The 12,028-nt window shown below is 42.0% G+C and overlaps 1 protein-coding gene across 2 annotated transcripts in view; it reads left to right on the top strand.

Moving 5' to 3' along the window:
* The window catches only part of prex2 (phosphatidylinositol-3,4,5-trisphosphate-dependent Rac exchange factor 2), a 352,480-nt gene extending 349,965 nt beyond the window's left edge, over positions 1–2,515 (top strand). For both annotated transcript variants that reach the window (XM_043689238.1, XM_043689237.1), the window contains one exon: positions 1,790–2,515. In XM_043689238.1, coding sequence (XP_043545173.1) covers positions 1,790–1,832 — 43 coding nt within the window. In that variant the 3' untranslated portion in view covers positions 1,833–2,515. The remainder of the gene's footprint in view (positions 1–1,789) is intronic.
* Positions 2,516–12,028: the final 9,513 nt, after the last annotated feature.

Raw genomic sequence — 12,028 nt, 5'->3', positions numbered from 1 at the left:
GTGGGGAGTGGGGTCATGGTCAAGGCGGCAGTAGGAGGAGGTATCTGCGAGCTGGCGTTTGGCTGGTGTTTGGCCCAGTATATTTATAGCTTTGAGTCTGATTTGTGTGTCCAAGCGAATGCAGACATGTGGGCAGCGCGGGAGATGTGGGGCAAAGCAGAACAATCTCGAGACATCATGTGATCTATTACTGTATCTATTTTCTATTTCTTATTATCAAGCCAGCTTTCAGTCACTACTTGTCCCTTTCCCAATATGCACCGATCCCCATTCATTTTTTCCTTACATTGTTTGAGTTTCAAATAGTTAAACCCATACTGATGATGATAAATATTTTAAAACAACAGTTCCAACTAATATACTTGGCATCAGCGCAGTGGGCCCAGTGGTGAAGAGATGGCACAGAGAATGGAGCGCCTCCTGTTGGTGGGTCTGGTGCAGGCAGTGGAGATCTCCCATAAGGCTAGGTATCACCATGGACTGGGTCGGAAAGACTGATACTCTGAACTTTTTCCTTTTCTAATTTATTCCAATGAGCTGTAATGCTGGACTATTTATATCTTTACTTTTCTAATTTCTTCTGCTTCCTAAGAATTTGGTCTCAAGTATCTGTACCCAGGGACCTTTGTACCTAAGATGGACAATACAGCTAGAGCTAATTCAATTAATTTCAAATCAATTCAATATGTTGTTTAAACCAGTTACTCATGAGTTTCACAGAAGTCAGTTTAATTGTGTCACATCAGGCATTGGCTGTGTTCCATTAAGAATTTAACATGGACCTAATTGATTATGCCTCCTCTCTCTTTTAGATTCAACTAGTTTATTTCAACATTATTGGATTATTTGTTAAACTGATGTGGTTACTGATAGTTGATGTGATTCACATAGTTGCAGCAATAACTTAGAGCATCCACGGACACTATTTCATTCCTTCTTTAAGCAGATATCTCCAACCTCAAGAATCTATTACACTTTATAGTACTTCAATTTAGTTCAAATGAAGGCTGGTTGTATGAAGATATTTTAAAGGTTTGTTTTAGAAAAAGAACGATTGAGCCTCTCTTTGTAGTTTCTAGTAACATCAGCAAGGTCAGGGAATTCGATGAGAATAATGACATCTGATAGGATGTCATGAAAAATAATAGAAAGTTTATTTATTTTCCATGAGCTCATTGGTTTTCATGGCCAAGGTAAGTTGCCTTTTCCACAATATTATTTAAATGAAACAAATGTCTATGGATGTTTATTCCGCTTCAGCACCAGCAATATAGTTTACAGAGCTTGTCAGAAAATGTAGAGATTACAGTGGTGCTGGAAAAGCACAGCAGGTCAGGCAGCATCTGAGGAGCAGGAAAATCGACGTTTCGGGCAAAAGCCCTTCATCAGGAATGAGACAGGGAGCCTCCAGGGTGGAGAGGTAAACGTGATTGCTGCACCCCCCTCCCATTTATCACCCCCCCCCCGGAGGCTCCCTGCCTGTATTCCTGATGAAGGGCTTTTGCCCGAAACGTCGATTTTCCTGCTCCTCGGATGCTGCCTGAACTGCTGTGCTTTTCCAGCACCACTCTAATCTAGACTTTGCTCTCCAGCATCTGCAGTCCTCACTTATGTCTTGTTTTCAAATGTAGTAAAGTGCAACAAGATATTTTCTGTTGGCCAAAGCATTCAGTGATATAATTATTATTTACTTCATTTTAATGTTCCATAGTGAATGCTTAATAAATTTGATAATTACGAATACATTGTATTCAATCACAGTCTAATATCTACCATCTGTTTCTGTTAGATTGTACAAGCTATGTCAGCCGTCCCCTGATGGAGATGCATGAGATTCCTGCTAGTACTTAACCCAGGGATACCTAGATGTAGTCTCTTCAATAACAAGTGAAACAGCATTTCTGATCCAGACAGCAGAATGATCCTGGTCTGCTCCCAAGATATTCATAGTGCTGGTAAAATGAAGTGTTCACCTTTTTATGAGCTATATCAATATAAACTTTGACCACTGACACAACTGGAATTTTTTTTTGTTATGGATTCAAGCTATGGTTGGTGTTTAAACTATAAAATTAATTAAAACTAGTGTAAATTTATAAAGCATAATATTTAATGAACTATCAATTTAAGAAGCTACACTCAACTGTTACAAATCTTTAATCTTTATCTCTTACATTATTAAAGTATAATTTGTTGATACTATTTTGTAAATTTGAATTGCTCAGTATTTAAGATGATATGCTACATTTTCACTGTCTGTTGTCAGATGTAGTCACATTTGCTAATGCATATCACTAAGAAGATGCCCGAAGCAGTTTTCTATTAAGAGTATACAACAAAGCTGTAATATAACCAAGGAGTTCAGATAATATTTTATATAGCACAAACATCAGTGAATTTGCCGTACTGAGGCTGTGACTGTATTATAACCTTTCACCCATTCCCCATCATATATTGTTTTGTATTTGCTATAAAGTTTGATTTGTCTTTAATGCAATAAATTACTTTGGCCTTCCTGCTGCGTATAGAATCTTCAATGAGAGTATTTGTAATATGTGATAGGAAAGAAGGGAGATAAAAGCAGCGTAACAGAGAACATGATTCAATTTTTCTTCAGGATATTAAACATAGAAAATGTAGACATCTTTTAAGACACGAATACATGATGTAGATGTTATATTTGAATATATTTAAGGCGGATTTTCCTTGTGCCTTTTCTTTAGATTACATTGAGTAAACATTTACATTTGTATAATTAACAGAAATATTGGATAATATCTTTTCACGGTACTTTTATTCACATAAGACAAGCATACGTAAACATACCATCAATGTCTTATTAATGTTATGTTTCTTAACCATGTGCTCACGCTATTTTGCCCTCTAGTTCTGAAAGAACACTTTAATGCTTTGCAATATAACAACGCTCTGAATTGAATAGCTAGTGACACAAGCTGAGAAACTATTGTCATTTATTTAACTGGGGTAGCATGTTGGCTCAGTGATTAGCACTGCTATCTCACAGTGCCAGGTACCTGGGTTTGATTCCACCCTCAGGTGACTGTGTGGAGTCTGCACGCTCTCCCTTCCTCCCGGTGCTTTGGTTTCCTCCCACAGTCCAAAGATGTGCCGGTTAGGTGGATTCGCCATGGGAAATTGAGGGCCGGTGTGGACTTGATGGGCCAAATGGATACTTCTATGATTCTACCAACACAGAATAAACACATAGACTCACATAAAGTGATAATACTTTCTGATGTCCAGTCAAACCCATTGCCCATTTCCAAATTATCAAATGTACAGAATGTTTGTATCATCAAGTCTTCATTCCAAAAGTGATACTTTTCTGCAAGAACCAACCAGTTTAATTAAGTTCCTGTTCACTTCCAAAATCTTCCAGCAATGTTTAAGCAAGTGTCAAAACCCAATTTTATGGTCCGCTGAGATATTCATCGTTCTGTAGAAATTATTGTGATAAATAATGGTCATCCACATGTCAAATGATAATGCCTTTCTTAAACCATCTCTGTACTTCAGCTTTCATTCTTGAACATTTTATTTTTTGTGGAATTTATGGTTCCATCCCAAAACAGGGAAGATTTAATCTCATAAGTAAAATGAATTGAATGTTTTCACATCTTTTTAATTCTAATTTAATTTCTATTAGATATTCGATCCCTTATGAAGAAGGGAGAATCTGCTTGAAACCCACCCCAGTGTTTGTTCAATTGATTGACGGGATGTGGACATCACTGGCTAGGCCAGCATTTATTGCCTGTCCCTAATTGCCCAGGGGGCAGCTAAAAATCAACCACATTGCTGTGAATCCAGAGTCAAATTTAGGCCAGACCAGTTAAGGATGGCAGTTTCCTTCCCTAAAGGGCATTAATAACCAGATCGGTTTTTCCTGACAATCAATTCATGGACTCTTAATCCCAGACTTTTTAAATTGAATTCAAATTCCACCATCTTCATGTACATAGATCCCTGAAAGTTGCCACTCAGGTTGATAGGATTGTTAAGAAGGCACGCTGTATATTAGCTTTTATTGGTAGAGGGATTGAGTTTCAGAGCCATGAGGTTATGCTGCAGCTGTACAAAACTCTGGTGCGGCCGCACTTGGGAGTATTGGGTGCGGTTCTGGTCATTGCATTATAGGAAAGATTTACCAGGATGTTGCCTGGTATGGAGGGAAGGTCTTTGGAGGAAAGGCTGAGGGACTTGAGGCTGTTTTTGGTGGAGAGAAGAAGGTTGAGAGATGATTTAATTGAGACGTATAAGATAATCAGAGGGTTAGATAGGGTGGTCAGTGCAAGTCTTTTTCCTCGGATGGTGATGGCTAGCACGAGGTGACATAGCTTTAAACTGAGGGGTGATAGATATAGGACAGATGTCAGAGGTAGTTTCATTACTCAGAGGGTAGTAAGGGTATGGAATGCACTGTCTGCAACAGTAGTAGACTTGCCAACTTTAAGGGCATTTAAATAAGTCACTGGATAAAGATGGAATAGTGTAGAATAGATGAGCTTCAGATTGGTTCCACAGGTCAGCACAACAGCAAGGGCCGAAGGGCTTGTACTGTGCTGTAATTTTCTGCATTCATCTACCAGAGCAGGATTTGAACCTGGGTTTGAAGAACCTTATCTGGGTCTCTATAGTAACAATACAGCAATAATACCACTCGGCCATTGCCTCCCTACAATAACTAGGTGTTAGGAAGTTTACAATGCGCCTTGAGAAGGCACTTCTTCTTTGCATGGAATGACTAACATTGTTAGGTACTTCTTTGTGACAGCATATCAACTGGAATTTTTTCATTTTTTGTTTGTGTCATTTGTTGGGTCTGAAATACTTGTGGAGTAGTGTCTTATTCTGTTTTCTTTGAATTTGTGAAGGAAGGATAGTCAGAGGCTTTTTGCCCAGGGCTGAAGTTTCAATTACAAGGTGGCACAGGTTCAAGGGGGAAAGTTTAAGGAAGATGTGTGAGGGACGTTTTTCACCCAGAGAGTGGTAGGAACCTGGAATGCACTGCCAGAAGGGGTGGTGGAAGCAGCAACGTTGGTGACATTTAAGAGGCATCTGGATGGCTACGTGAATAGGGAGGGAATAGAGGGATATGGACTGAGTAAGGGCAGAGGGTTTGTCTTTTCATTTAGTTTGGGCATGATGATGGGTACAGGCTTAGAGGGCCAAAGGGCCTGTTCCTGTGCTGTCTGTCTCTTTTGTTGTCTGTTCTTTTGACACGCAGTGCCTATTTCAGTGTGCAAGAAGCTGCCCTTTTGATTTCTTTGCAAGGAAATCGGATTTTTCCCTGTATTCCTGGTACCATTTTCCTTCGTCCTTTTTCCACCTCAGGAGCGTGAAAAATGCAAATGCGCCAAACCTTCCCCATTTTCAATGGGGTGGAGGGGTAAAAATCAGATATCCTGACACACAACATTTTCATCTGATGTGGGGTTTTGGAAAACCACTAGAACAGCATCAGGTTTGAGAGTTCCTGGAGAAGACAGAATCTCAGATAGGAATCAGAAATATTTCAAATGGTAAATGTAAAGATTTGACATCTTCAAACACCATATTTATGAGTGTTGAATTGTAATTTAGATGCAGCAATTTATCATAGAGATGCCTACGAAGGTATGTTGACATTTGTATTATGTAATTGCTTTGCGACAGCATGGTGGCTTAGTGGTTAGCACTGCTGCCTCACAGCACCAGGGTCCCAGGTTTGATTCCAGCCTCAGGTGACTGTCAGTGTGGAGTTTGCACATTCTCCCTGTGTCTGTGTTGGTTTCCTCCGGGTGCTCCAGTTTCCTCTCACAGTCCAAAGATGTGCAGATCAGGTGAATTGGCCATGCTAAATTGCTGATAGTGTTAGGTGCATCAGTCAGAGAGAAATGCTCTTCAGAGGGTCGGTGTGGACTGGTTGGGCCGAAGGGCCTGCTTCCACACTGTAGAGAATCTAATCTAATCATAATTCACAGTACTTCCACCACTGGAAAAGGACTGCCCTCAGTTAAAAAAATGCAAATACTAAATGTCCTCTGCTGTTATAGTTTTGTCGAGAGTGTGGTGCTGGAAAAGCACAGCAGGTCAGGCAGCATCTGGAATTCCTGATGAAGGGCTTATGCCCAAAACATTGATTCTCTTGCTCCTTGGATGCTGCCTGACCTGCTGTGCTTTTCCAGCACTACGCTCTCGACCCTGATTCCAGCATCTGCAGTCATATTTTTGCTTTAATTGGACTGGCAAATCAGATACTTTTTAAAAAGAAAAGTCAATGTAAAGGATGATCTGCACCTATTCACCTGCCATTAATTGATGGGCATTCTGCTTAGATTTCTTTCCTGTCAATGCGGCTGGAAATACTGGTTATGAGAGCTGTTCTATTGCGAATGCTTGGCTGGGCTTCAGATTTCACAGCTCAGCAGGTGGTCTTAAAAACTTTGAAACACTCATGAGCCAAGAATAGCATTTATTATCGATGTGATCTCTTTTTTGTTTACAAACCTAATAGGCAGTTAAAGGATTCCAACTTGTTTATTTTTCTCCCCCTTGGATCTTTCCATTCTAAATAATGACACTGAATTTGAATTCAGAGACTTCTTAGATGATACAGGGTTGAACAGTTTTCCATTGACTTTCAGATAATACAAATTGAAATTGAATGGCTTGTGATAACATTGCATTTTAGATGAGTGACTGTGAAGGATTGTGGGTAGAGAAACTGAGGAACAGGGGTAGGCCATTCAGCCCATCAAGCCTGTCCCACTGAAGAGATTGTAATGAAGGAGCCAGATGCACATCATAGAGTATGAGTTCCCTCATTGTGGCTGTTAACCTGGTTCAATCAGGGAGCCCTGGCTGACAGATACAAACAGGAGTTTTGCAGGCAGCACGGTGGCACAGTGGTTAGCACTGCTGCCTCACAGCGCCAGAGACCCGGGTTCAATTCCCACCTCAGGCGACTGACTGTGTGGAGTTTGCACATTCTCCCCGTGTCTGCGTGGGTTTCCTCTGGGTGCTCGGGTTTCCTCTGGGTGCTCCGGTTTCCTCCCACAGTCCAAAGATGTGCAGGTCAGGTGAATTGGCCACGCTAAATTGCCCGTAGTGTTAGGTAAGGGGTAAATGTAGGGGTATGGGTGGGTTGCGCTTCGGCGGGTCGGTGTGGACTTGTTGGGCCGAAGGGCCTGTTTCCACATTGTAATGTAATGTAATCTAATCTGTAATAATTGAATAAAGATTTGTGCACCTTGTGTCTCTCACTGTGTCTCACACACACACACACACACACACACCAAGGGTGCTGGGGAAAAATAAGCACAACCGCAGTTAGGCGGTAGTGTGGGGGTTTAATAAAACAAAAGAGAGAAAAAAAAGAAAAAAAACAGGGAATTATCACAAAGCATTGCCCATTTTAAAAAAAAAAGAGAAAATAAAGAAAAAGGAGAAACAGGAGTTTGGGATGGCACGGTGGCTCAGTGGTTAGCCCTGGTACCTAACAGCGCTGGGGATCCGGGTTCGATTCCAGCCTCGGGTGACTGTCTGTGTGGAGTTTGCACATTCTCCCTGTGTCTGTGTAGTCCAAAGATGTGTACATTAGGCGACCTGGCCTGCTAAATTGCCGATAGTATTCAGGGATGTGTAGGTGAGGTGCATTAGTCAAGGGTAAATGTAGAGTAATAGGTTAGGGGAATGCTTCTGAGTGGGTTACTCTTCAAAGGGTCAGTGTGGATTTGTTGGGCTGAGGAACCTGTTTCCACACTGTAAGGATTCTATGAAATGAGGGACTAGCACGGTGGCTCAGTGGTTAGCAATGCTGCCTCTCAGTGCCAGGGATCTGGGTTCCATTCCCACCGTGGATGATTGCCTGTTCGGAGTTTGCACATTCTTTCTGCGTTTCCATGGGCTTCCTCCCCCTGTCCAAAGGAGTTTCAGCCAGATGCACTGGCCATGCTAAACTGCCCATAGTGTTCAGCATTTTTGAGAGTTTGAGAGCATTCCGAGGGAGCTGGACCAGTGTCAAGGACTCTCCAAGTACAAATAAAGGGTGACTTGGTAACGGGAGATCGACCATCATGGAGTTATTTCAGGAAGCAGGGGAGGAGAGAAATTGGCGATGTAATAAAAGAAATCAAATTTCTGTTGACATTGACACTCCTGTTTGGTTTTTTTAACCAGGATTCAAAGGTTCTGTTCACTCGGAGAGCTGGCTCTGAGGGAGCAGGATCAGTGTTAGTGACTTGCTGATGGGATACCGGCCTCTGTGGAGTTATTTCAGTGGGACGAGAGAAACAATCACTCCTGAAGAAACCTGTTCACTACTTGCTCCCAGCCTTTGAATTGGGAGAAGTGTTTCTGGCGTCATGCCGTTATTTGGGAAGCTTAATCCTGCCATCAAACGTTTTTTCCTAGCCATATCGAACACCAAAGAAAGTAAGTACAAAAAACTTTCATGTGCTCACCCCCACACTCCGGATTCCTCGACCGTTCCTGAACCATCTCGCGACCTTTGGAACCGCTCGGGCGCCATTGCCCACGTGGCCGCTGCAGTCACCACCACCGCAGCGAGCGATGACGTCACTTCCGCCCCAACCGGCGCACGGACAACAGCCACCACCAACACAGACCAACATCAAAGGCTGGGCCCAGGATGTGGAAAGAATGTGTTTTTTTTTCTGGGCAAATAATTCATCTGGGCAGATGAAAAGCAAAGAGTAATTCTCCTGCCAGCTTGTGGCTCCTCAGCTTATTTGGTTTTAAGGAGCCTACCTTTCCCAGAGGCACCATCTACTAAAACCTTTCCCAGTATACCAGCTACTAAAACCTTTCAAGAGTTGACAGATTTTGTTCAGGAATATCATGACCCCAAGCCTCCTCTGATTTTGAGATGCTATTGGTTTACTCAACAATTCAAGAATCAGAGGAATCCTTATCAGGATTTTTGACGAGGTTAAGATGACTGACAGAGGCAAGTGACTTTGGTTTAACCCTTAATGAGATGCTGAGAGATCGGTTGGGATGTGGGATTGATGACACAACTATGCAAAAGTGTTGACTCGCTGAAGCCCAACTGGACTTCAATCAGGTTCTACAACTGGCTGTCATTGGAGAATGCAGCAAGTGGAGCATTTGAGTTGCAGGGTATTGCATTGGAAGGGGACACCCTCTCCAGTCCAACTGAGCTTGGGGTTCAGGGAAGTGTGTTTCCTCACTCAGGATATAGACTCTTGGTCAGCCCACAGCAAAACATCAAAACCAAGTCAAGCCTTGGCCAAACGGATAAACATTTCATACAGATCAGGGCCGGCAAGCCATTGTAGTTGCTGCCAGTATGTGGACTCGTGACAACGAAAGAGATCCACTAGACTTCAATCGAGTAAGAGAACTCACAGGCCAGTGTTCAGGCGAGTGCACACCCTGAAAAGTCCACCTACAGCTGGTTTGGAATAATTAAATCTACGCCGTCTTGTTCTTGAACCTATTATGAGTGGGAATATTTTCTCACAACCTACTCAATCCAGCTCCCTCATGGTTTTGAAAACATTGATTAGATCTCCTCTTAGCTTCCTTCTCTCCAAGGAGAACAGTCCCAGCCCATCCTCCTAACTAACGTTTCTCATCTTGGGAATCATTCTTGTAAATCTATTGCGTTCTCTCCAATGCATTCCCATCTTTCCTACACTGTGGGGCCCTAAACTGTGCACAATACTCCAGCTCACAATGTCGACATCACTTCCTTACTTTTATACTCTGTGCCCCGATTAAGGACACTGTACTTTGTATTCACTGTGTGATCTGTGCCCAGTTCCAGGTCCACTTGACCCTGCAACCCCTTCAAAATTGCACCCTTTATTTGGTATTGTCTGTCCATTCTTCCTGCCAAACATCACACTTCTCTTCATTAAACTGCATCTGCCACCCTTCTTCCCTCTCCACCAAAGTGGCTATGTCCTTTTGATGTTCTATACTGTCATGTTCACTTCCAATTTGGAGATGCCGATGTTGGACTGGGGTGGACAAAATTAAAAATCACACACAACACACGCACACGGGTTTGTTTGGAAGCACTGTTCTGAAAGCTAGTGCTTCCAAATAAATCCGTTGAACTATAACCTGATGTTATGTGATTTTCAACAATCTTCACTTCCATGTTTTGTTTCATACAAAAATTTTGAAATTGTCCCCTGCTCACCAGGATTTAAATAGTCAATAAAAACAATGAAATGAAGAAGTCCCAATATTGACTTCTGGGGAACTTCACTACAAAACTTTCTTCTATCTGAAAATATCCATTCACTATTGCTCTCTGCTTCCTATCTCTCAGCCAATTTTGTCTCCATGATCCTTTTATTCCACGACCTGTAACTTCTGTCACAAATCTGTTATGTGACACTGTACCAAATTTTAGAATTTCAATTTGGATAAATATTGCACTTTGGTAAAACAAACGAGGGCAGTACATATATGATTAATGGTAGGGTCCTGGGTAGTTTTGTCGAACAGAGAGACCAAGGTGTTCAGGTACATAATTCTTTGAAATCTGCATTACAACTCTCTGCAGTTTCTTGAAGTCTATGGGCACAGCAGTTGCCATACCAGGCTGAGATGCATCCAGATAGGATCCTTTCTATGGTGCATCTATAAAAATTGGTAAGATTGGTAAATTGGTAAAAATGTATCATCTTTTAAAAGCCATCCATTGACATTATGTAAAGTATGCAGTGAATTCAGCTCTACCAGGCAGCTTGTTTTTATATTAACTCTAATATTTCATAGCTAAAGTTTCTGCTAAGTTTTCAAATATCTTTATTCTTGCCTATTGGCCCTGACGGAACCTGCCAGTTCGATTTTAAAGAATTGAAAGGGCTGGATTTTAAATTTGATTTCTAGTAACTAATCAGCATCACAACTTTTTTAAAAAAATTGCTTCTACATTTAATTATTTTTTCAAACTTTGAAGTTTTTTTAAATTTTGTGCTTTAAGTGGGAGGTGACATAACGGTCAAAATAAATATGTGGGCAAATTGGGCTTGCAAACTGAATCTGCCAAACACAAGGGCCTGTTTACCTCTCTGTTCTGAAACCTTAACTCTCAATCAAGGTGGAGAATAGACAAAAGAAGTAAATAATAATGTATTTTACATATTTAGTCACAATGCTGTACAGATTAGATGTTCTACTCCCTCCTCTATGCCCACAAAAAAAAAACACACTGCAGTATTAAAGGCAGAAAGCTTGCAAATCCAGGCTTTCCTGCCTCTTGCGAGAATTATAGAATTCCTACAGTGGGGAAACAGGCCATTCAGCTCACACTGACCCTCCTATCCTATCCCTGTAACCCTGCATTTCCCATGGTCAATGCATCTAACCTGCACATCTTTGGACTGTCAGAGGAAACCAGAAAACCTGGAGGAAAGCCACATAGACATGGGGAAAATGTGCAAACTCCACACAGTCACCCAAGGGACCTGGGTTCCTGGTGCTGTGAGGCAGCAGGGCTAGCCACTGAGTCACACCACCAACTAAACCTCACCAACTCTCCCCACCCCATCTCACCTTCACTGGAGCTGTCTGAGGCCCTTAAATGGTCAACTGATGGGAACTTAAAGGGATCATCCCATTCTTGGTTCTATTTTACCCAGTGGACTGGCAGCTTCAGCTGGTATTGGGTAAGGTGGGCAGACTCCTTTTTGAAACCCATGGGCCCATCAGAGGTCCCTGACACGCTAATCCTTGTGGGGAGAGAGAGAGAGAGAGAGAGAAAGAAAGAAAGAGAGAGCATGCAAGCCTTTCAGATCTTGTTATTGTGAATCCATTTTTTTCTACCCTCTCTGCTCTGCCAAGTGAGCCACTGAAATATGGTTTGTTTTTATATTTTCTAGTCTGGTTCCATTGTCATCCCAAGTGGAACACTCTGCAGGAATATTCTGTCGCCGGGTCCCGGAATTCCCTCCCTGAGGACTTGTGAGTCAACCTACACCACACCAAATGGACTGCAGCAGTTCAAGAAGGCAGCTCACCCCCA

This window comes from Chiloscyllium plagiosum, chromosome 4 (assembly GCF_004010195.1).
Source record: "Chiloscyllium plagiosum isolate BGI_BamShark_2017 chromosome 4, ASM401019v2, whole genome shotgun sequence".
NCBI classification, from domain to species: Eukaryota; Metazoa; Chordata; class Chondrichthyes; order Orectolobiformes; family Hemiscylliidae; genus Chiloscyllium; species Chiloscyllium plagiosum.
Note: the sequence above shows the minus strand (reverse complement) of the source record. Positions and strands in the feature narration are given on the sequence as shown.